The 26,955-nt window shown below is 40.3% G+C and overlaps 1 protein-coding gene across 14 annotated transcripts in view; it reads left to right on the top strand.

Annotated features, from left to right (window-relative positions):
• dab2ipb (DAB2 interacting protein b) overlaps nt 1–26,955 on the top strand; it is a 250,907-nt gene that overhangs the window by 189,379 nt on the left and 34,573 nt on the right. For all 14 annotated transcript variants that reach the window (XM_037533218.1, XM_037533219.1, XM_037533222.1 and 11 more), the window contains 2 exons: nt 2,943–3,497; nt 26,191–26,335. In XM_037533218.1, the coding sequence (XP_037389115.1) occupies nt 2,943–3,497; nt 26,191–26,335 (700 nt within the window). The remainder of the gene's footprint in view (nt 1–2,942; nt 3,498–26,190; nt 26,336–26,955) is intronic.

Genomic DNA, 26,955 nt, shown 5'->3' with positions numbered 1-26,955 from the left:
TCCAATGGTTTCTTTACCTCTTTGACAGCTTGTCTCCGGATGTGGTGGAGATCCCTCCATCATTCAGTTGTAAATTTTAATTACCTGATGGGTTTCCCGGCTCTGCCCTGCCTTCAGGTTTTAGAATGCTCAGCAGTAAACAAACGGTACTCACAGGCAGATGCTGGTACTTATGTTGAAAGGAGAATATTGCTGTTCGTTCTTTCATTAGGAACTGGAAGAGGAGGCAGTTTGGGTCTATATAAGGAGTGTGTTATAATGCAATAACTAAAATCCAGCTTACAAAACTGGGGCCTTCCACTCCCTGTTTTTGTTTGTTTGTTTGTATGTATGTGTGGCAGCTTGTGGGCACATTTTTCTGCATGCAAGTCAAGAGGAAAGATAATGAAGGCTCCTAATGCAGTAACTGGTGTCTCTATAATTTAGTTCAGGGGTGCACACCTCTATGTCTGGAGGACTGGTGTCCAGCACAGTTAGGTGATTCACCTGCTCAAACACACCTGAGTCAACTTATCTGTTGATTGCCAGGTTTAGTGGGAGTGTTTTGAGCAGTGAAGCTACCAACCTGTACTGGACACCAGCCGTACAGCACCACAGTTGTGTGCTCCTTATTTAATAGATTTTTCAGTCTTGTATGTTCAGGATATAGTGAAATTTGCCACTTGCTTGGATGCTGATCTTAACCGTAGCTTTCAGGTGACAAGTAACACCCTACATAGTTCATGTGCACTGTTGCTTAAATGTTTTTAAGTGTTTTATGTGTCTAAGAATGTATTTCTGTGGCGGATTGCCAAAGACAAATGTCCATTTTATGCAAATCTAACGGGCAATAAAGTTTTCTTATCTTAACTAAAAAGATATGAATATATAGTAGTTCTGTCACAAATCTACCTACAGCAGATAGGTGATATGACCAAAATATATAACCATGAGATACATAGACATTTTCACAATACACATTGTGCAGCATCCAACACCAGTAGTGCCATATGTATAAAAAAAAAAAAGTAATGTTGTCAAACGATTAAAATAATTAATCACTGATAATCATTTTGTTTGTCATAGAGATATTTGGTAAAATGTGCTAAATATTTGACATGACAGCAGAAAAGTCCTGAATGATCCCACTGCTGGCTAACTTTCAAGGGTCTAAGCAAACCTAGGCTACATAGGCTCATTAAAACATGCATTTTCATTGGTTTTCAGCATTTAACTGCACGAGCTAATGAATCTTGCATTTACCTTCAAACTGTCTAATCATACAAGATATTCCGCAGAAGACTGCAGAGGGTAGAAACTTCCACTGCCCCCTAAAGACCATTAGACAAATCGCCTGTGAAGACCAAACCAATACATTTACATTATCTGGAAAAAGCATGTGCAGGCTTCCCTTTATTTTTTTATCCCCAGAGCTTGATGAGACCTGTTTATTTGTGTATATAATGAATAATTAAATGACATATATACTGAATAATTAAAAGTGTGTTATACTGCATCCCAGAGGGTTGTAAACGATCCCTACATCTAGTTTAGACCATGCAGATTCCATATACCTGCACCATTTACAGAAATGGATCCACTGTGAGCTTAAATTAAGGCAACAGCCTACAGTCAGGAGTGGCTTGGTGTTCTAAGGCCTTAAAAGCAGAGCATTTTGTGTAGCTGTATGACTGAATAAAATGAGCTTCCTCATATTCATGTATTTACTACATTTTACAATGTCAATGCAGAGTTTACTTGAACCTGAACATGAAAATCACATGTGTATATTGTATATAACATGTATACAGTAAATGGTTCCAATGTCTCTGTGACTGTAGCCTGTCCAACATAGTGGAACTGTCTGGCATAGTGTGCTGAAGGATGGGCTGCACAATTTGGAAAAAATATTCTGATTTTTCTGACAAAAATAGCAACTGCGATTTACATCGTCATTGTTTTCTATAAATTGAGGTCCAGGCCTGTTTTTTTGCCAAGAAGGCTGGACTCTTGAATGTAGTCTGTGGACTACAGTAAGCTGTAGTTGTTATGTTACAACACATGGAGGTTTTGTGTACCTTATTACCAGGCAGTTCATAAGTCTTTTGCTAGAAAGTTACATTTCTCCTCTTAAAACTTAAGACAGTATTGTTGATAATGTAGGCTATAATGTTTACAGAATTGCAGCTCTTACAATTTTAAAATTGTGCTCTCTTGTTGCAATTTCAATACGAGGAAATAGCTGGAAATAACTGGTTTTGTCAAGGCACCCAACAGTGGGACTTCCCATTTAAAAGCTGTTTTTGAATGACAGGACTACAGTTGGAAATTCTATCATAGCAACATACAATGCGTGTAGCTTTTAACCATGTTAAAATATATTAGTGCCATAAATAAACACACAGTACAATAATTTTTATTCACTGTTTCGCAAACGGTCATTCACTTAACTGTGCCTAACGATACCTTCTTTGTTGATCATTTAATGTGGTGTATACAATATGCTATATGACGTAATGTATCAAGATAAAAATAAATGTAGGTGTACTGCCTACCCCTGCTGTGAGGTTGGTTGGAGGTCCATCACAGATTAAACCACTTGGCTTCATGCAGGAATGATAGCCTCCTTTTTCTATTGGAGCCATCTTTCTCACCATGCAGCAGTGAATGACTTTAACTGCCAAATGATGTCATGTGATATGTATGACTCCTTCGCCTGGCCTTTGTAGCAAAGGACATGAAGTGATCTATAACAGAAACCGTCTTAATTGCCAGGCAGGAGCAGCTGACCTGAAACGGAAGGTTATTTAATTGCCAGGTCAAACAGCCAGCCGTATCTGCATCGGTAGCCGTTTTAGATGTCATACTCATACAGTAATAATCTTTTACTGCCCTACCCTCATGCTTTATCGGTCCAGCGACCTCACTTCTTTTCCTCACTTCTTTTCCTCTCCTGTTTCCAGGACAACAGCAGGCGGGTGGAGAACACACTCCGGCTGTGGGTCATTGAAGCGAAAGACCTGCCGGCCAAGAAAAAGTACTTTTGTGAGCTGTGCCTGGACGACGCCCTATACGCCCGCACCACCTGCAAGCTAAAGGCAGACAATGTCTTCTGGGGTGAGCACTTTGAGTTCACCAACCTCCCTGCTGTCCAAAACATCACCGTTCACGTCTACAGAGACTCGGACAAGAAGAAGAAAAAGGACAAGAACAATTATGTGGGATTGGTGAACATCCCCGTAGAGACTGTGACTAACAGGCAGCTGGTTGAGAAGTGGTACCCCGTTAGCACACCCAACCCAGGCAAAGGGAAGGCGGCAGGCCCCATGATCCGCATTAAGGCCCGCTACCAAAGCATGAACATCCTGCCCATGGAGCTGTACAAAGAGTTTGCTGAATACACCACTAACAACTACATGCTGCTCTGCTCCATCCTGGAACCTGCCATCAGTGTCAAGAACAAGGAGGAAATCGCCTGCGCCCTGGTGCACATCCTCCAAAGCACTGGTAAAGCCAAGGTAAGAAAAGCAGCTGAACTGTGTAATGGGCATTTCTCCTCTGGTGTGAAGGAGTGGTGTTAGCCATTCAAGTCACAGTGTTGATCTATTTGTATTGACTATGCATGACTACATTCTGGTCTGGTCTTCTACAAAGGCTGTTTTACTCCATTGTGCACTATTTATACTAGGGTTGTAGAGATGACATAAACTGAATGATTAACTAAATTATTCTAAACTTGTGGGTGTGAGACAAATCTCAGAAGTTAAAAAGCAATTTTAAATGTCTGCAGCATGAAACTTTTTAAAGTGGTAAAATACAAGTGTTTTGACCTCTATTAAGCTAGCCATCTTGCATCAAAACAGTTTTGTGTAGGAAGTGAGTGTGTGGCTGTTATACATGCCTAGAAAAAGAAATGGGCTACTTTGCTCATTAGAGCAACTTGAAATACAACAACAGGGTTCTCAAAATGGCATAAAATGTTAGCGCTCTTAAAAAAGGCCAAAAAAACAAGTATTTTAAAGTAGTTGGCAGCTAGCATGTCATATCTGAATTGGATTGGTTTAACTCCGTCAAACATTAGATCGGTACTTGGTTCATTCTAAAGTACATTTTAGTACAGTTTACTAAAACAGGCATGTCCAATCTTTTCCTTTGAAGCGCTGGTCTCGCTGAAGGCTTTCATTTTTAAACATGCATGAGCACCCCTGATTCTATTTGTTTAATCAGTTGGTCTCAGTCTCCAAACAATTGATTGTTTGTGCTTCCACTTTGTTGGAATGACCCTTTGTACCTTTCAGAGCACAAATGCTGTCACTTTAGTACCTTTACTGGAACATAATTGTACCATATACCGCATTATTTTTCTAAGCTGCATTGACTCAATACCGTGTGTCATTTTTTTTTCTGTGCATGAGTAAATGATCAATAACAGAATACACAATAACAAAGCAACAGTTCGAAGGCCCCTAGTCTAAAGCCCCCTTTGTGAATAGCAGGTAAAAACATGTATGTAATACAAAAGGTATCAGGTTTAGAACCTTTTCATGTACCAAGGGTACATAACCCCTGTTAATTTTTGCCATATAGAAATCCGTCTTAGACCTCGTAGTTGCTAATATGGGCACGATGCTGACTACAGAACAATGCATGACTTCAGAAGTCTGTTACAAATAACTTAAGTGGATGTTAGATGGCCTTAAGTTGTAACTGGTTGGCCCTTGTATTAAATTTCATTAATGTTTCATGACATCTATTTTTATCCACTGTATTTTTAGATATGGACGAAGCAGATTTAATAAATTTACAAAATGACTTCTGGAAATTTTATGACCTATTTAGCACTCTTCTGTGGCCCCCAGTTAATAAAGGACTGGCAAGAAATTAGATTGGAACAACCCTATGCATAAGTTTACTTTTAGTTATGTTGCTGGTTGATGGATAACATGAGGAGGTAAAGGTTATCAGAGGGCTGTTCTACAACTAGTATTTGGTGTCTGGGCTGAAATAGTTCAGCTTTCCCTGTGGGCCAAAAGCTCTGATGTCATTTTATAGCTGCAAAATGTTTTTGGGATAGATAGTAAAGAGAACACCCTGTGACTGTGTGTGTGTGCTTGGCTAATCACATGTTATTTGTCCTCTAATCTCTGACTCCAGATTATGTTGCTGTTGGATTGTAAAGGTCCTGTGTGTACTGATCCTCCTCTGTGCATATCCATGAATATGATGCTAGAGAGGCACATTTGGGATGCTAGCTTTACCTCATGTGAATTTTGTGTATATCTATGTGTTGGGTTTCTCATGCTGAGTGGCATTATTGGAGGGATTATCCCCCCCTCCAGGGCTAACACCTCACCACACCTTTCACCAAACAAAATAACTAATTCTTCCTGTTTTGCCCCAGCTAGGGAGGGACCACCTTAGCAGCTGCCATCTCTGTTGGCTGCCTGAGCTACTGTCTGGCCTGACTGGCGGAGTTTCAGTGACTGCAATAGATTAATGCGTTTGTGGTGACTCATAGGGTGAGGTAAACACAGCGGGGAAAATAACCATAGATGGTGGAGGAGATGTCTCTGGTTTATGTATGACATTTTCTGCAGAGTGTGTTTAGACTACATTAATGTTCTTGTCCTTCTCCTGTTTTATAACGAACAGGATAAAGCAAAGATGGACTGCTTAACCGCTGCAGAACTACAGTAGCAGTTCTCCCAGACTACATCTGTTGTCATTTAATAGGTCTTGACCAATATGTTAACTGATAAATCACTTGTTTCTGGGAATTTGTATGGTTCTAGACTCCCTTATCTTTATTATACTAATAATTTAATGGTCACTATCTGCTCATCTTTACTACAGCAATAGAGGATGAACTGATTAAGGCACCATCATGATTAAAATAGCAAAACACACTGATGGGCCAAAATATTATAAGCATCTCCCTCTGTTAATAACATTTGATTATCTTGTAACAATGTTCAGGCATTGGGTTTTGGGTACCTAAGGCTCATATATGTGTGGGGGCAGTGATGGCTATCCTGTCTGGTCCAAACTGACAGAAGAACGACATTTTTATAGATGGTGTCACATTACACAGCGCATCGTTCCCTGCTTCTTATAAGGCTGCGGAGCTGTAACCCCTGCATTACCGCTGTCCACCATCCATCATGGCTTTTCATTGTTTACAGATCATCCAGACCTAACCTAAAACGTTACAGCACAAAGAAAGCTTAATCCAATAAGAAAACTGCTAAAAGAAAAAACTAATTTATGGAAGGAAAAAAAACTGCCAGGAAGGCCAGTAAGCCTCATTCCTGACCCTACTATATTCATTTTATATATAGAGCTGGCCCCAATAAGTCCAGGACAGTACATTTGTTTGTGAAGTTTTTTATTTAGTATTTAATATGCTGAGAAAAATATGTGCTAATAGAGGCCTGTATACCACAGAGGCATGACAAGTGAGATGAATTTTCTCAAATATGCAAGTATAATGTGCTTGGATTTGGAAAATTCATAATGGTTTAAATTTTCAAGCTAACTTCAAACTCTCAGTCCTACCTACTGCAGCTATAGTATAACTACTGGAGCATTTTTGACAATATAAAATTATGGACTACTTTAAAAACAGTTATTCAACTTTATCAGTACTATGGACAGTAAAACTGACAACAAATATTCCTGGTATCAGTTTTTCCATTTACATTGGAAAAGTGATGTCCAGCCTAGACTGAGTTTACAGAAGAAGAGGGCAGCAGTTCACATGGTCTCATACCAATGTGAGGAGATAGCGAAAGAAAAAAAAAAACAGGTAGTTTAGCAATTTCCTAAACTGAAGTCTGTATTAGCTTTCCACAGAAGCACAGTGCTATCTTCAGTGGAAATGAAAACTGGTGTTCGTTCGAAGCATCGTAACGGTCAGTAAACGGAAGTATTCCCTTCATGCTGGTTCTCGGACAAATCGAACTTCTCTCTTAGGACACATTGAGTTCACATTGTAAGTGATTTGTCAGTTTGAGCTAAAGTTATCCTTACAAAAATCACTAAAACTCATGTTACTTTTCTAATGTTAGTAACTGGAATATTCATCTGCTTGACCTGGAACTAGCATGTTAAAATGGCAATCTGGTTAAATGATGCAGCAGCATCTGCATGCTTATTATCACTTACTGTTAGTTTTTTATATTTAAGCCGACTGCTTATTAGTTTATTATATCATACGAATTCTCAAATATCAAATTACATTTTTTGCAGCCTTAATATTGTTATATCAGTCAATGAGAATCAGAATTTTGAGCTCCGTTAAAGTTTTACAATGGTCAAGCCCTAGTCATGACCTATATGTGAATCATATTTAGCTTATCTAAGCATGAAACAGGTTTTGGAAAAGTAACCTTATCCGTTGTTAGAGTTCAGATATTAGGGTCATTCTAAAGGCCGGCTGGCAGGATGTCGGCTCTGCAGAACCTCATGTACTCTGGAAGCTTGGAGCTAGGTAAGATTTTGCTCTGCCAAATCAGAGGATTGCAGTCACATGGTCTAAAAGTCCTCCTGGTGCTACTTTCACTGGCTGTTGAAAATCGGTGAATTTAACCATGACGCAGGATTTAAAAAAATTTTTTTTTTACTGTGAATGGATTGACAGAACGGTGGCTATATTTATCTGTGTGATCAGGTGGAGTCAAAGTTAATTGATGCACATCGATGGTGCCGAGCTTCAGCGAGCCTAATTTTCCTTTTCATTTTCCCTGTTGCTCATTACTTTTTGCCCATCTAACCAGTGAAAGATGCCTGTCACTGAAGTGAAGCAGTTCACAGTGGCTCATGATCCATGGTTAGGGCTGATTATTTCAGTAATCGACTAATCTGTTACAGAAGTGTACCAATGTACTCCATCAGAAGGAAATTCAGTTACACCACTGTGTGGTGCGAACCCTGCAAATGTGTTCATTTCCCTAAAATGTAATCAGCATAGTAACATTTCAAAACAATGCCTGGAGGTCTTTGATACTGTAATTTATAATCTAACAAATACCCTGTAGGCTGTGCCTTTCATGCAGTTGTACAGGCTGCAGATTGATTGTTTTTGTGGATAATTTCAAATGCAATCACAGATGCACAGTGCTTTCAAATGAGACAGACACTCCCATTGATAATTTTTAATGGATTTTTTGCTGAGGCATTCTAATTCTATTTGTTTTTCCTATAATGTGTTTTGAAATGTTTACTGTTTGGCCTTTAGCTTCTAATTACTCTGATTATTCATCAAAACAATCGCAGATTACTTGATTACTAGTATAGTCAAAAATGACAGCCCTAGTTTTCATGTAGTTTAATCTGAACTGATGTTTTAGCAGGTCTCTAGCATTTCCACAGAGAAAATGCAGACTGCTGCAGAAGTTACCTTGCCATTCACGGTTCCCGAGTGTCATTAGACATGGTCACTGGGCCAGGAATGGCTGCTTTGCCTCATTATCTGCCAAGCGTTGATTTTGAGATTGCTTTCTGCCCCCGTGTCATTATTAGCATGTCATTAGCTTGCTTCTTTTCTGGTAACTTGCACTTGCACCCTTTCCACTGTTGGAAATGGCCTATGAGATTGGTGGAGGGTGATTGGCAGTGACTGGCTCCATTAGCTCTAGCAGAGGGAGGTGGCAAAGAACCCTGGCACCACTCAGAGACCCCCTGTGTGCCTGGCTCCCCCATCTTTTCTTGGTCCCAGAGGAGATGGTCAGGACTGTTACCCTGCGGTTGTTAATTACTGTTACTCAATAACCGTGGCCCCAGAAGTAGCCCTGAGGAAACGAGGCGTTAAAAAGTGGAATACCCACATCAGCGTCTGGGCATTTGAAGGGCGTACATTATAATGGCTGTAAAATCCGAGTCTCTTGTGCTTTAGCATGTGTTCACACTTTGGCTCCCTAATATACTCCATTATTTATGCAAAGAGGAAGCTTTTATATTACCCTAGTCGTGTAGACTGCTAGATCTGACATAAGACTCAAATCCTGACTGGCTGTTTCATTGATTTTACCCTAGAAAGAAAAACAGCTTTACCCTGAGTTTTACGGGGCTACTGCTGCTGCAACTTATCTCCAGATATGATATATAATGTATGTGTGTGTATATATATTCAGTGGCTTGTTAACACAATAACTAATCAGCCAATCACATGGCCGCAACTCAATGCATTTAGGCATGTAGAGGTGGTCAAGACAACTTGCTGAAGTGCAATTCCGAGCATCAGAATGGGAAAGAAAGGTGATTTAAGTGACTTTGAACGTGGCATGGTTGTTGGTGCCAGATGCGCTGGTATGTATGTATGGATGGAATGTAACTGCTGCAGTGTTTAAGCTGGGATAGATTATTCTTAAATGCAAACATTCTTCACAGACCGCTTTTACTAAATATTACATATATCACTTGAAGCTTGTGACAGACATGTTAGCATATAGTTTACCTTGCAGAAGTTTCACAGTGACTCTTTGAGTAGAGAGCCCTGGCACAGAGCTGCTGCTAATGCTCTTCGTTTTTAACAATCTACTGATTCAGCTGCTGCTTGTATTCAGTCAGTGCCATATCTAGAACTTACAGAAGGCCTAGAGTGATGTTACTGATCCTTGCTAATAGGAATCAAAATATGAATGATTGACTCCAGTGTCACTTTGTAATGCTTGTGGTTAATCTAACACATTTGACTTTAGTTTTTGAAGTCCTAACTGGTAGGAGAGCTCACTTAGCCATATCTGCCTGGATACCACAGAGAACAAGTATGGAATGTCCCGAGGTTTTCCCCACTGCTAGAATTGTGTTTTGTATAAAGAAAACTGTTTAACTGAATAGTGCGCAGGCAGTGGGAGATTGCAGGCGGCCTAGGCCCTTGCGGCAGAAACTGGCTCTTGGCACGTGGAATGTAACCTCACTGGGGGGGAAGGGAGCCGGAGCTTGTGCGGGAGGTTGAGAGGTACCAACTAGATATAGTTGGGCTCACCTCCACCCACAGTGTCGGCTCTGGAACCAAGCTCCTTGATAGGGGTTGGTCCCTCTCCTACTCAGGGGTTGCACAGGGTGAGAGGCGCCGGGCGGGAATGGGGATACTCACGAGTCCCGGTGGACGAGAGGGTTGCCTCAATGCGAAATAAAATCACAGAGAGGGAAACACTGACTGTTGCGTGTGCTTATGCACCAAACAACATGTCAGAGTATTCTGCGCTCTTGGAGCGAGTGGACAGGGTTCTGGAAAGGGTCCCCCCTACAGACTCCATAGTCTTACTGAGAGACTTCAATGCTCATGTTGGCAATGACTGAGAGACCTGGAGAGGCGTGATTGGGAAGACCGGCCTGCCCAATCTAAACCCGAATGGTGAATTGTTATTGGACTTCTGTGCCAGGCATGGATTGTCCATAACGAACACCAAGTTCGAACACAAGGATATTCATAAGTGTACATGGTACCAGAGCTCCTTGGGTCAGATGTCAATGATCGACTTTGTTGTCGTTTCATCTGACTTGGGACCATATGTTCTGGGCACTTGGGTAAAGAGAGGTGCTGAGCTGTCAACTGATCACCATGTGGTGGTGAGTTGGATCAGATGGCAGGGAAGACTGATGGTCAAACCTGGTAGGCCCAAGCAAATAGTGAGGGTGTGCTGGGAACAACTGTTGGAGGCCCCTGTTCAGAATGGTTTCATCTCCCACCTCCAGGAGAGCTTTTCTCATGTCCCGGGGGAGGTAGGGGACATGGAGTCTGAATGGACCCTGTTCAAAACCTCCATTGTCTGCCGGGCATAGCTGTGGCCAAAAGCTTGTGGGTGCCTATCGGGACAGTAACCCAAGAACCCCCTGGTGGACACCAGTGGTGAGGGAGGCCGTCAAATTGAAAAAAGAGGCATTTAGGGACTGGATGGCCCAAAGGACCTCTGACTCAGCAGAGAGGTACCGACAGGCGAAAAAGGTGGCAGCCGAAACGGTGGCAGAAGCAAAATCCAGGGCGTGGGAGGAGTTTGGCGAAGTCATGGAAAAAGACTTTCGGTCAGCTTCAAGGAGGTTCTGGACAACTGTCCGGCAACTCAGGAGTGGTCGGGGTGGCTGCGCCCAAGCTGTAATCGGCAAGGGTAGAGAAACTCTTACTTCAAATGAGGATATTGTCGGTCTGTGGAAGGAGCACTTCGAAGAACACCTTAATCCGGGAGACGTGCCTCCCTCACAGGAGTCCAATAGTTGGGGACTCTGACCAATAGTTGAACCTCAGATTGAGGAGGAACAGTGCAGATTCCGTCCCAGCCGTGGAACAATGGACCAGATTTTCACGCACTCGTGGATTGTTGAGGGGGGCATGGGAGTTTGCCAACCCAGTCTACATGTGTTTTGGGGATTTGGAGAAGGCTTACGACCGGGTTCCCCCAAGATATCTTGTGGGAGGTCATCAAGGATGGCATGCCCACTCCAGGTAAGGGGAAAGGACTTGCCCCAGGTAGATGAGTTTAAGTATCTTGGGGTCTTGTTCACGAGTGATGGGAAGAGGAATCGTGAGATCGGCCACAGGCTGGGACAGGCGGCAGCAGTAATGCGGTCACTGTACTGGACTGTAGCGGTGAAGATGGAGCTGAGCCATAGGGCAAAGCTCTCTGTTTACCGGTTGGCCTACATCCTGACCCTCACCTATGGTCATGAGCTGTGGGTAATTACCGTAAGAATGAGATCACGAATACAAGCGGCGGAAATTAGCTTTCTTTGCAGCGTGGTAGGCTACGCTCTATTTGATAGGGTGAGGAGCTCGGCCATGAGTAGAGCCGCTACTCCTCCGCATTGAGAGGAGCCAGCTGAGGTGGTTTGGGCATCTGATTCGGATGCCCTCTGGAAGCCTCCCAGTACCAGGCACGGCCTACCGGGATAAGATCCCGAGGTTGTTCTAGGAGGGATTACATCTCCAAGTTGGCCTGGGAGTGGCTTGGGGTCCCTGGGAATGAGCTGGAGGAAGTTGCAGGGGACAGGGTCATTTGGGATTCTTAGCTCTCCCAAATGCTAACGCGACCCTATCTGGATTAAGCGGTTAACAACGACGATGATGATGAATAAAAAGATACTGTTTTATACAAGTCATGTTGGCTATATGTATGTAGTGCTCTAGGGTGGTACAGTATTTGGTGCGTTTAGATGATCTTGAATGAAGTGCTTAAAATAGCTCATTTTAAAGAGCCCAGAAACAGGGAAAAAATACTTTCCTCACTTTCTCAAAACAAAAATGTTTGATGTTTGAGGTAAACATTGTTAAAGTTTAAAAACATATGGGCCGTACATAAAAAAAAAAAAAGCTGCAAAAATAGCCACTTTTTTGTGACGTCAGATCAAATTTCCAATGTTTTTTCTACATAATTTTATTTATTTTCTACATAGTTCTATTACATAATGTTCATCTATGCATACTGTTAAACTGAAGATCAAATACTGATATATTTGTCAAAAAGAGAAACACTTTGTGGGGTGCATTTCTTCATATGACTATATGTATGCCTTTTAAGCATACAGCAGTTTAGCCCCGCTTACTTATGCTGAAGGTGTAAGGAGTGTGTCAGCCCAGACAGTTTATCAGAACAGAGACCATTTACATACATTAGTCTTTAAGGTGCAGTAACAAAAACAGGCGGTTTAATTATAAGAGATAAAGAATCCCTTAAGTGGTGACTATGATTGGCACAGAAACCCACACAAAATTGTAGCAGTTTTTAAGAAAAAATGGATCATACTTAATGTTGGGATCTGAAAAGAAAAAGTGGTGTAGTCTATTTTTACTAAGATCTCTTTTCACTAAGATTGAATCTTTTATTGTGTATCATCCTGACTTGCAGTGAGCATACAACTGAGGATACTGACTATCCATTTTTGGTCAGGTCTGCAAACATGCTTGTGTGCCAGTAGGCTTTTCTGTGCTGGAAAAAGCTAAAAGTACTGATCCAAAATAAACTCAGGCCAAATTAGGTCAGGGTGTAGATGAAGCTGGCCCTTGTGTCAGGATGATAAGGTTTGTTGGTCTGCGGTTTCTCGGAAGCTGCGGACACTTGTTCCCAGGGTGAGCATAACCGAGCTGAGCCCAACAAAACTGGCTGTGTCTCTTAGTCAGAATCATTATTTTAGGAATCTTGACATCTGGGTGACTCCTGCTTCTGTAATTGGAAAATACAGAGGCTGTTGAGTTGTGTTTTTGTAGCTACGCAGCTGTTCTGTGAGTGGTGGGAGATGGCTGCCGTTACTACATGGTTTGGTTTAGTGTTATGTGACGACTGCAGTGCGTAGACAGAGAAAAGGCCTGTTGTGAGAGACGAGTGGGCAAAGTGGCACAGTTGGACATGTTTATCACCTACGCATATGGATGTGATTAGTATGATATATTTGCACTAAGGTGGCTGTTCGTTGTTGAGCATTGACACACATATTGCACAATACCGTTCCCATTAGCATTTAGTGTTGGTGGGAAAAAAAACCTTAGACATAAATAGGCACTCCTCTGTATTGGTGGGCAGTATGACAATGTTATATATGCAATATCAGTGTGCTTTTTTTAGTTCATCATGGGTGGCATTTGTCTTGTGGGACCAGACTTGTATGACAGTATGTCTAGGGACAGCTTTCACAGTACTGGATCCATGATTCAGTATTAATACAATATTTTGAACTAAATTAGAATGAAGAAAAATGAGGACTATCATAATGTTGCAAAACTTGCTAATAGTTTTAGAGCTGGGAAGCAGGAGGAGTGCTGGAGTGAGGTGTTGATAACTGTTTGTTTAAATAATTCAGTTGCGTTAGATAGAATAATTCATAGATTGTCCATTATCCACAATGCATTGTCACAGCTTCACAATACACACTGTCGTTTTGCATTGCAATATCACCATGCATTGTTACTCCCCTAGCAATATAGCAAAAATAATAGATAACAATACTTAAAGTCCCTTTTAAGTCCTTAAAACTTAAAATTAAATTTTTTTTTTTTTAAATTTTGTGTAGTAGTAAAGACATGCCATGGAAAAAGTGTTTGCCAGTGTTATATTTAATAAATATATATTAATTAATACTTTTTATTAGATGAATATTCCAAAAATCTCAAGCTGCTGCTTAGAACTGTGGGCGTATCAGAATGCAATATGACAGTGGTATCTAACGTAAACAACCCAGGTCCTGTGTCAGTGTTGAGCAATATGGCCAGTCAGTGTGGATCAGCCCTACACTTTCAAGCCACTGACCCCGTCATAGTGTTCTTTTAAGTACCAACAGAATCCACAACATGCTCAGAAATGCATGTTGTTAATGACATAGATGATAAAATATCGTTATATTGCCCACCTCTGTGTTAAACTTCAGGTGCTACATTGCAGACTAAAGTAAGAGCACACCTGATTTGTGCTGTTTTTATATCCAGAGTACAGTCGACAACACAAGAAAAATGAGTTAGGCTAGCAAAACTCTGTCGATGAGTGCACCATCAGCCCCTACTTTGAGCTCCGCCTTCACAAGGCATTGGATTGGGTTGGCAGTTTCACACTCTGCTTGTACTCACCCACATGTAGTCCAGAATTTCTCATTGTTGTCCCCAGGTGGTGGTGTTACGGGATAACGTCTGGCCCTGCCAGTATCATCAGTACATTAGGAACAGTGCACAACATGGACTATAACATAGCAACAGGCAGCTGATTGGCTCTCAGACCATTATACCATTATCTGATTTTATTAATATCATGATTCATACTGTGAAAAAGTCTTCAAGCATTGTGAGGTCACCCACCCCTGCTCCTATGCACTTCCAGCTCTGAATGTGTTCCTCATCAAATTACTTATAATAATGCTTTATGTAATGCTAATAAAGCTAATGAAATCCTTTCAGGTGCAACCGAATTAGTATTTCTCATTATTAACTCGCTGTTACTGGCAAAGACATAGTCATTATCTCTTTTCTCCTCCGGTGCACATTTCTCCTCTCTCCATTCGTCAGCCTGCCACCTTCCACCTCCGCCGCCCCCCCGCTTCCTCTTTCTGCAACCCCTCCACCTCCCTTCCTTTTAGCTTGTCTTACCCTCATTCTTTTCCCTCCCATGCCATTCTCTCAACCTCTCAGCTTCCTCTCTCTCCTTCTCTGTCTCTCTCACGCTCTGCTGGGCTTTAAGGCGAGCTCTCTCTGAAGGATGCCATTTCTGGTCTGAAGCAGCTCATCACCCTGGCAGCTATTACACAAGTTGTGCGCCACTGTAGAGATGACATCCACTTCAGTCGGGCCACCACACTCGCACACACGCGCATTACAAACAAACTTTTAGAAGATCTCTTATTTTGTGCTTTGTGTGCCTGCTTGATTTGATAGATGATGATTGCGTGTATTAAAGGAATACATCACTATAAATCCATTTCACACAACTTTTCTTTTACTCCAATTGTAGTCAGTCAAGAGATGCTTGTGTTTTTTTTTTTTTTTTTTTTTTTTTTTTTTTGCTTCTTTAGTTTTGCGTTGGAGCTACGAGGCTAATGCTGCTAACAATTAATCGAAACCTTATATTTCACCACTTAGTATTGCCCAAACTGCATGCCTAAACCAATTCATTTGCCTCATACTGCAGCTAGTTGTTATTTAATCTTAAATGGACTTGCTTTGTTTCCTAACGCCTGGATTTAGTGCATGCTTCTGTCTTTTGTAAGCACTATTAATATTAAAATGTTCAATAAATCTACTGTGAGTAGACAAGTCTGTGCGGTGGGTCTGAAAGGATGTGTAGCTGTCAAGAAGCCATGTAATGAAAAAAGAAGAATATACAGATGAAACAAAGATGCTGGCTTTTTCACTAGCCAGAATGTAACTGCTGCACCATTTAAGATGGAGTACGAAAATTGGAACAAGAAGCTGGCAGATAGGAAGCCAACTTCAGCTTTGTAGTTTTAATGCTGGTAGTACTTTTGTTTGATAAAGAGATTTGAACTGTCAAAATATCCTACCTGGAGTTTAATATACAGAACTACCTATGAATATGCGCTATGGTAGGACATCACTGCAGGTTTTATGCATGCATGAGTGCATTGTGCTGTGGTTTTGCGGTGCTCTTCCAGCATTCAATAAATGCATCATAAAATATCGGTTAAAAATATCGATCAAATCTAAGAATCAGCACAATGCTGATGATTTTTAAAAGAATGGATATGGGACGATACTGATATGGTTTTTAGCGATTGATTGATTTATGGACGTCATCATTAGTTGCAGCCTTATTATTATCTCATATATTGCTAGGAAATAGATACATGTGGACAGAGAAAAACTCTTCATTTCATTAACGAGACACATGACATTTCTAGCGCCATGATATAAAGTTGGCTTAATGCTTACCTGCATTACTGACTTAGTAACTAGAGCTAAACCAAACATGTCCACGTTTGAGAACAGAGGAATCTGTCTGGAATGTTTTTTTCTCTGTGCACACATTCTAGGTATTAGGCTTCAAGCAAGCCCTCTGAATATCTTGACTAAAACACACACACCCCAGCATACTGCATACTTTGAGTGCAGGCCCAGAAGTCATACTGTTAGCTCTGCAACCTTATCTCCTGCCTGACTGTCTGAGAGCAGTGGGGGTGAAAAGAGAGAAACTCAGCACTACCAACAGAGCGCAGGAGGCTATTGATTAGCCTAAGGTAACCTCCCTCGCCAGGATTTTGGGTTTCAACTACCCTACTGCACATTTCAGCATGTTCCTTGCTTTAGCACACTCATTTGAAATTTGTGCATGGCTTGTAAATGAGCTAAAAGGGTTGGAGGGAGAACGCCTCAACATGAAGTGCAGGACTGGGAAACACTATTTCTAATGGTATTGGTAGAATTTCTTCACTGCACTTGCATAAAGCTGAGACACTGGAAGAATCCCAGCTGTTGGAAGGCTGTGGAGGGGGTGCACATCAAGTGGTTTTACAAAACTAAGCCCAGAATATGCCACAATTTGGCTATGGAAAAAAAAAAAACAGCATCCAGGGAACGAAAAAACACAAAACATAACCAGTATTGTTATCATGAACGCTGCCAATTTGACAACTCGCACACATGGATTTGACCCCAGGGTTATCACAAGTGCTGTGTGAGAAACAGGGAAAAGGGTACAAACTCAGGGCCATGAATAGACATTACCATTCAGAAATTTGTAATCAAGCTTGTACATAAACTATGAAATGAGTCTAATATGACACTGTCGTGAAGTTTTAGCTGCCGATTAATTGGCGTATGAATAATTGCATTTTACGATTTGTCTTAGTTGTTCATTGTATGTAACTATTAAGGTACGAGCCTAAAGTATCTGTATTGTCTGATTAATTAGTTATCATTCACTTTAACTGCCTATTTCCTAAATAACAACAGAAACAGCTTGTGCTCACATAAACCTTTGCCCGCTGCTGCCCTCTAAAGGTGTCATGACACCAGTAAGAAGTTGTAACTTGTGTTATTTTTAAAAAATCAAGATTTCTCTCAATAAATTCATATTTTGCTTCATTTTATTTACATGTGTTTCCTTTAACAGATAAAAACACAACCGCTGAACTGGTTGTGAAAGTTAACAACTTTGGAGAATAAGTGCAACTAGCTTAAATAAACGCAGTCAGCTTATGTTGCAGTCAAGTGGTTATGTATCATTTTGACAGACCTAGCCAATGCTGCTCAACTTTATCAGAGCTGTAGAAGATTTCATAAAAAATCAGAAGATGGTATCACATCAGTGATGTGGAGAACATATCTAATTGCAATTTTCCTGACCAATATTGTGAATTAAATTGTCATTATTTTCTACGAATTAGCTCCAGCTGTCACTTGCATAAAACATCTTAAGTATATTTTGGCCTAAAGTTTACCCTTCAAAGTCAGCTGTGTAAAGTCTTTAGGGGGAAGTATTGAAGTAGAAAGTAAAAATAATAGAAAAAAGGCTTGTGTTGTCGTGTACACATTTTGTGGGTGTTTGCTTCTGATTGGTCCAACTCATCTACACGTTGTTCTGTGTTATTAGTTTAAATGTTCCAACAGGAAACCTCTCAAATTTGAAATCGCAGCTCTTGCGATTTGAAACTTCAATGTGACTAAACGTTCACACATAACACCAAGAATGAATTTGTAATAAAATTAATACCCAAATGTCTAATAAATTATCAGATAACTTGACAAGAGACCACTGTAAATGGAAAATTTCAGCATATTTATATTTGAGTATTGGATGTAGTGAAGGTGGACATGGAGATGGTTGGTATAATAGTAGAGGAGGCAGTGGATAGGGCAAGATGGAGGCAGATGATCCACTGTGGCGAACCCTAAAGGGAGCAGCCGAAAGAAGAAGAAGAAGAAGATTTACCAATAGACTTTACATGTCCATTAAAACGTGCATCACTGTTGTTTAAAATGCACTGTGCAAATGCTTACAGAATTTGAGCTAAGTCTTGGTGATTAGATGGATATGAACCTTCTAGGGGTGTAACGGTATGTAAATTTCACAATATTATATGTATTTCCGTATTTGCATATCAATAGATTTTCTCTACAAAATTTGAAAAAAAAAATGCTAACGTAAATTTCCTATTTCTTGATTTATTCATTTATTTATCATTATTTTTTCCCTCAAAAAGATTTTTATTGAATGGGTAAGTATATAAAATAAATAGTAATAATATTAACAAAAGTAAGACTATAAAAAAGTTTATATATATATATATATGTGTGGAGCCCACACACACACACACGTGTATATATATATGAGAGAGAGAGAGAGAGAGAGAGAGAGAGAGAGAGAGAGAGAGAGAGAGAGAAACGTGTGTGTGCTCCACATCCGAATAAAAGTGGACACTAAGCTTCATCAGATTCTTATAAAAAATTTTCCTCCCACCTAAAATGGTCCGTAACATTTACCATGCTGCTCCATAAAAGGTGGAATGGAAAATTTGAAAGAGAAGCTGGCTAACTTTAACTTCATGTTTTTTCTCACTCTGGTAAACACTATATAACATGGCCCAATAACTAGATAACACAAGAGACTTCACAGAGACTGAATAGCACAAATGAGGTTTTAAAGCCGTGGGCTGCTGAGGGCCAGGTGAGGGATGCAGGGCTGGTGATCAAAAGACCGGCAACTTTGAGCGCTGGAGAGAGGAGGGGTGCAGAGCCTGGGATGTGGCAGTTGATGTCTTCACAAATGAGTTCGCATATTTGAGGTATTAGCTCGAGTGTTTGATCCTCGTGTTGTGCAGTGTTGACACATCATGACTATTCAGTCTACCACTCATCTTCACTGTACTCGACTTAGAAACCTCGCCGTATCAAACAGCTTGGCTAACCAACCATCCAAGGAAGTGTAACCAAACCAGCCTTTTCCGCTCTGAGAGCTTCACAGTGCTGTTGATGGTTTTTACCTTTAGGAATATCATGGATTGTGCTAAATAGAACTATTCCAGTTATCATGCATGTATCTGCATAAAGCTGTATTTGATTCACAGCGTGTATCGTATCTCGACCTATGTATCAAATGAAGAAATTCTAGTGTTGAGTGACATTTTTTTAAGGGTTACACTTAATGGCCGGACATGGCTGTCTTAACACACTCACGCTCCACACCAATAATGCTGTGCACAAAAAATTAGCTCTTCAAGCAACACTACCATCTAATCCCGTTCCTCAAATGGACACACACACACACACACACACACACACACACACACACACACACACACACACACACACACACACACACACACACACACACACACACACACACACACACACACACACACATTATTGCTTGTGTCTGTCAGATGGTCTTGCCTTTATGAGTTTTCGCTGCCAGGCTATGCAGCCTCCAGGGAGCTCTATTCTCTGGGATTTTATCCTTTCTTTAATCCTCCTATCCCCTCTTTTATTATCTTTCCAGTGCCTTGTTTATCTCACCCTTTCCAACTCTCCTTACTGTTTAGTCTTCTCCTTCCCTCTACCTATTCTGATATTTTCATATTTTTCTTTATATTGCACTTTTCCTTCTCCTCCCTCATGTCTTATTTCCTTGTTTGTGTGTGGGTGTGTGTCTCTGGTTTCGAGTAAGGTATGGGTTAGCTGATTAGTTGTGACAGTAATATGGAATGTTCTTGGCTATTTCTGATTAGTCTCTAGCCTCGGAGCTGTGTATATATGCCTCTGTCTGTGTGAATACAAAGTAGCTTCATGCTTTGTTTTGCAGGAATGTCACAGCGCTTGTGAAATCTTCATATCTCTCGGCTTCCCAGTCAGCGAAGGTAGTGAGAAATAAAGAGAATCTATATTCGTCTTGTATTTTTTTCTCTTAAAGGCCCCATGTACGGTGTGAGTGGGTTTATGCACTAATAAAACATAATTCATAATTCATGTTTATATGACTATTTTCCAACCCCTCTTTATCCTGTAGAATTAAACAGGCTGTTTTTGTGACTGTGCAAGACTCCTCATGCTATTAAGGAGTTTTTCCTTTTTGAATTATGGTTCTTCTCAGTGTTTCTTCCTAATGCTTCCTCAAGGGTTGTGGGTTTTAGGTCAGAGATCACACAGATTTTTCCTTGTGAAACTGTCCATGTGGAAAACGCTTTTGTTTGTGCTTGATGCCACACAGATTGATTTTTACATTTTTTTTTTCCCACTATAAAAAAGTCGTGCCTGGATGCATGATTAACAGGATATGATCAAATGCTTTCCATATTGTATTCACATGTGTACGCAGAGTTTTGCTGAGTTGTTTAGCTCCTGAGTTACAGGGTAGAAGGTCTTAGTCCTGGACTGTGTGACAGGTGTCCAAATAATCACACAATAATCGCACAACAGCCACTGTTCAGTTCTCCACAGTTAGATAAGCACAAAAAGGCAGAACTGCATGGTGACTGAATCAAAATCAAGTGCTCGCACAGTTATAAATAGCACTACTCAGCAAATGGAGCATTCTAATGAATCACAGTAACTTCTGAAGAGGGAGCTGCTGTGAGCACAATGACCAATCTCAGTTGTTCCTCATGGGTTCATTGTGCCTTCTGATTAAAAACACACCAACAAACCTCATGTTTCTGTTGAAAGTAATCACAATTACCGTTTTCTATCACAGTCATGCAGTCCTAGAAGTACATTCAGTCCATAATGGATGAATCAGTCTTTTCCACTGCATGTATTTCAGTACCTACTTCAGTTTTTTATCTCCGTTCTAGCCTGGGTTTAGTCACACCTAAGGGTGGGGGAGATGACAATATGGAATGGGCAGAATGAACCAGCACACCAACAGTGCAGTATTTCACATGGGCTATGGAAAACTGAGTACAACATCCTTATGTGCTTGATGAACATCTCGTTCCAGAACAATGAGCGTTAATATTAGGGATGCACAATTAGATTGGAATCTTGTTGGTATCAGCAGATGTTTCCTAAAAAAAAAAAAAAAAGATCGTCTTCAGACAGGTGTTTAAATTTGACAGCTATTTCACTGATATTTGATGATGAATTTATTGTGCTCCATTTATAAATGTATTTGTATCGGTATTGCCATCGGCAGAAGTGTACAGGAAAAAATATCAGCTTTAGCCCATAATTCCCGTATCAGTGCATCCCACGTTGATATGGAGTGGAAAGCCTTACCAGAAAAATATCGGCTTTAGCCCACAGTTCCCATATCGGTGCATCCCATATCCTGTTTTTCTGGAAAGGCTTTCCACTGTTGTGATTCACTTTCGTCCACAAGGTGTTTGGTGATGGCATCTGGCTCACATTTGCTGTTCCAGGTCATCCCAAAGGGATGAGATCAGGGCTCTGTGCAGGCTGGTCCAGTTCATCCATGCTAGTTCCTGCGAACCAATTCTTTATTGACATTGTTTCTCCAAACTGTTGCTACAAGTACAGTAGTGCCCAATTCTCTGAAATATGATTGTATGCTTTAGCACTAACTCCTCCACCAAACTTTACGTTTGGGACTGTGCGTTTGGGAAAAGAATGTGTTTCTGCTGCTCCATAGTTTGATGATGGTGTGCTTTACACCACTACAGCCGATGCCTGGTGTTGCGCATAGTTGTGCGTGGCTGCTCAGCTACTGTGTTCACAATGGAAAGCTGATCCATGGAGCTCCCAACCAACAGTAATTGTGCTGACATTGCTTTTAGAGGTGATGTAAGGAATGCAAATTAAGACAGATGATTTTTACATGCTTCACGTCAGCACTCACCAGTTCTGCTGTTAACTCATGTGGCCTACTGCTTTAACCAATGAGCTTTTGTTTCCACTTTAAAGTAATAGCACTGGTAGTGGATTAGGGCATAAATTTAACAAACTGTCAGAAAGGTGGCATCCTATGAGACAAGTCACTGAGCTCTTCAGCATGAACTATTCTACTGTCAGTGGTTGTCTGTGGAGATTGTGAGGCTGTGTGCTTGATTTTGTACACCTGTTATCATTTGGTGGGCTAATTAGAAGGGATATCCATCTCCAGCGTCCTGAATGCTAAAATATGTGCGGAAACATATGCACAAATACGTCTTAAGTCTGTTTATTCTTAGGTTTAATTTCAAAACTGCACAAATGCGTGTTCATTTTTGTCTTCGGTTTAGGTTGCTATTTGGTTTGGCTGATGCCTGGAGCTGCAGGCATAAAAGAAACTGGCAGTGCTGTGTTGGGATCTGTGTGGCTTTTTACACAAAGTGAGTTAGATCAGTGGAGACAGAGCGGAGGACTGATCCTGGATCAGGGCCCTGTGTTCCAAGTTGTACCTAACAGGCATGGCTGGGGTTATTTTTATTACAGGGAGGTTGAATAAGCTGTAGCACAACAAGCTGATTCAGAGAACATTGTCCTTAGCGGCTTGGCAGAAAAACGCAGCGTTCCGGGCAAAATATTCAGCTCAGCGCTCTCTTATTTACATTTGTGCTGTGTCATGAGTACGGGGGAAGGTGGGGGCAGGGGTGGTAGATGGAGTGGAGTAGTGTGAAGGCTGGTTAAATGTGAGAGAGAAAGAGATGCGAGGGAAGAACATTCTGACAGAAAGGAAGAAAAAAGGGGGAAAAAATCGATGGGCAGAGAAAGTCATCACTCCGAGAACAGCTTTCTCCCTAGCATTTCTACATGAGAAGCTCTGCCCCACAGCTAAAAGCTCACTGCAGCTTGGCACACAAAGTTTTAGTACTGCAGGAAGAGGGGGTGCAGCACAAGTCACGATTTTTCAGATAGTCGAAAGTGAGCAATGAAATTTATGCAGTTTCAGCCCCCCTTACCTCAAATGTAGAGCAGCCAAGAAATGTTTGGTATCACAAGTTCGCTTCTGTAGATTTGGACTGAAGCTACGAGTCTAACTAATAATGAAATGCATAGGGTTAAGTAAAAAACTAAAATAGACTTGTTTTCTCACACCATGACATAGTTATTTGTAAAAATAGACAAACACACACATAGAATTTAAAGTAGAGTTTTTAGGTCTGCGATATGACATTATATTGTATAATATGTAATTATATATAATGTATTTATATATATATATATATATATATATTATATTGTATTGCATCCTTTAATACAAGCCTCTTAATTCAAACAGGCGTCAAAGAGTGTATTCAACCAACTGGAGCAAATTAAGTAATTTACCCATTATATTGCATAAACCTGGCTGCCAGCTTTCACACATTGGCTGCAAGACTAATGCAGTTCAGTCTAATCTCGAGCTCTCACACCACACTCAACACTTCATACACATGATTACTGGGCAACCTACCGATGAATCCAAATGCTCAGAAAGTTCCCTATGTCTGTCTAGTGCTGTAGGTTTCACTGATTATACATGCTCTGGACTTGCAATAAGGGTTTAGTTGAATGCAGGAGAAAAAAAAAAGCTTGCTTTGTCAGTCCACATGTGTTTGTTCACTGGGGATGTGACCGATATCCAACAACAGTAAACCTACTCACTCGGTGATGCACAGTGCACTCGTGTGTCAGTACGTAGAGAAAACCGTCACTAACACGACAAATGGATGATAACTGAAGGAAATGAAAAGGTAAATAACATGACTTAGTAAACTAAACATGATCAATAACAAGAGCAGCACAGTTTATGCTGCAAAAGGAACCCTGTTTTGTTTTACTTACAATCTAAACAATAGAACAGTAAAGGTATTTACATTAAATAATAAACTACATGTATTTTAAAATAGAATTATTAGTATAATATTAAGTTGATATATGTAGTTGTTATGGAAACATCGTATTGGGGCATGAAACATAAAATTCTAAAATATTTGAGAGAAAATTTCAATGTAAAAATAGCTGTATTCCTAAAAACCTAATGCTGTGAGCTGTTACACTCCTACTAGGAATAAAGTTGTGTCTTGATGACAGAGACATTCAGCCAACCAGATATTAGTCAACCATTAAATTAAGTTATTACATTATATGGCTAAATGACAAGTCCTGCAGACGTTCACCACACTCTTAAGTGCTGCTGAACAGAATGCTTCAAATGCTACTGACTGTATAGATTTCAAGCCAAATGTCATTTACTATGACATTATGTGGTCTCAATATAGCTTTAATTTAATGTAGTAAGGACAAAATGTTGGGAACTAGAACAGTGCTAGCAGTCACCGGTTTATGTACCTTCATTAAAACCAGTGGTTTAAAATTTTTGGAGGCATGCTGCATGTCCAGAGTTTGGTGGCATTCAGAATTCTGAATCAGACCTTTGAACCTGCCTGATGTATTGAACACATAATTAACTAAACACTGATAAAAACCGGTTGGCCCTAAACATTTACTATCAAAGTCATCCAATTTTTCAGTTAGTATTGATGGCCTGCTTGTTAAGCCTGTACCTGTTGTTAGAAATGTTGGTGTTTCATTCGACTCATCACTTAATTTTGATCTGCATATCAAGTTCCTCACTAAGACTGCATTTTTTCATTTACGTAACATTGCTCGTCTCTGACCGTTCCTCACTGATAAAGATGCAGAAACTTTGGTTCATGCCTTCATTATGTCCCGCATTGACTACTGTAACTCCCTCTTTGTTGGTCTCCCTGTAAAATCAGTCCAAAAGCTGCAGTGCATTCAGAACTCTGCGGCTAGAGTGCTCACCCATACTAAGCGATCAGCTCACATCACCCCCATTCTCTCCCAGCTACACCGGCTACCGGTCCCGTCCCGTATAAAGTTTAAAATTTTACTACTCACTTTCAAAGCCTTGCATAACCTTGCTCCCCCTACCTCAGAGAACTGCTGACCTCTTACACGCCCTCTCGCTCTCTCAGGTCTTCTTGTAATAACTTACTTGATGTCCCACACGCCAGACTCTCCACTTTGGGAGGGAGGTCTTTCAGTGCCATGGGCCCCACACTCTGGAATGCTCTTCCTCAATCCCTCCGGGACTGCCCTTCTTTTCTTATTAATTCACATTTTTCTTCCTCCTCCACTGCTTAGTTTTTTGTTTGGTTTTTTGCCCATGCTATGTGAAGCGACCTTCTTCTTCTTATTATTATTATTAGTTACTTATTAATTACACCTGCTACATTAGCCCAACCCTGCAGGATATTGGACCAAAATAATATTGTTTTTATGTGTTTGTGAGTGCAGGTGCTTGCACATACCAATGCCTCTGTGTCCGTTCTGTACAAATCAGCTCCCGATTGGTTTCCTGCTGGTTAGCTTTGATTAAACTAGACTTGCATTATCTTTCTCTTGTTTCTGGACAAAGTTTGATATTGCTATTGAATTACTGCATATTGCAATAACTAATAATTGTAAAACTTATCCACTAAAAGGTTTTTTTATTTTCTGATTCTGGTTCAAATTGTGACTCATTAGCTTAAAATAATGTAAATAATGTATGTATAATATGTTCCAATTATTTTTACAGTTACCATGAAACCACATTAACAGGAGCTCTCAAATGCATGTTTTTGCAGTAACAGTTCCTAAAATGAGGTGAAATGCTTCTCCACAAATGTTGTTTGTATTACATTATGTATAATGATAATTACTTTAAAGATTTTCATTAAATCAGTTAATGTTAAAAAAAAAAAAAAACAAGGCGAGTATAGAATGAGCTGAAATGTGTTTGTGTACTATTGTGTCACGCTTGTGTGTGACAGCAGGGGCAGGAGCATTCAAGGTTCTCCTTATTTCTTTAGGTGTTTTTGCTTTCTCATTCTGAATCCTTGTTATTTGTTGTTCAGGACTTTCTGACTGATCTGATGATGTCTGAGGTGGATCGTTGTGGGGAGAACGAGCACTTGATCTTTCGTGAGAACACACTGGGCACCAAGGCCATCGAGGAGTACCTCAAACTCGTGGGCCAGAAATATCTTCAGGATGCATTGGGTAAGAGATCTAAAGCATGTTTGTTTGTTTTTTTAAATATTTTTAGAACTTTTTAAAATATTTTAAAATATTTTTTTGGCCTGCTCAGTTAATCAATTAAAATGACCAACAGCAGACTTGGGGAACTACAGTTAGCTAAATGGCTAATGTGTTTTTATTGATTTTAGGGTGCATTAAATATCATATAATTTTGGGGGGAAAAAATAGGATAGTGTAATATTTATTTCTATGTAAGCATAAATCCTTTTGATTGTGTGCTGCGATGGCATATGTTTTTATTCACTGTGTCTAATTTAATTCATAAGTTTTGATTGTGACCAAGGACCAGTTTAAATTTGATTGAGATTTGCACATTTGAAGAAACTTAAGCTTATAGTGTGCAAAGTGAGTTATTGTTTTCCAATTAGAAAAGCCCCCCCCCCCCCTCATTCCAACCCCAACCTACTTCAACATGGGACTTATCAACAGAAACTGATCATATTGCACCATAGGAAACATGAAAATTCTCAACCTAAACGCATCATACAGCTAAATAAACAAAAGGGACTTGACTTTGGATATTCCATGATTCCATGTATGAAGAGTTATAGGAGCTGCAATGCTAATCTTGCTAACAGTAG

Source organism: Pygocentrus nattereri, chromosome 23 (assembly GCF_015220715.1).
Source record: "Pygocentrus nattereri isolate fPygNat1 chromosome 23, fPygNat1.pri, whole genome shotgun sequence".
Lineage (NCBI taxonomy): Eukaryota > Metazoa > Chordata > Actinopteri > Characiformes > Serrasalmidae > Pygocentrus > Pygocentrus nattereri.
Note: the sequence above shows the minus strand (reverse complement) of the source record. Positions and strands in the feature narration are given on the sequence as shown.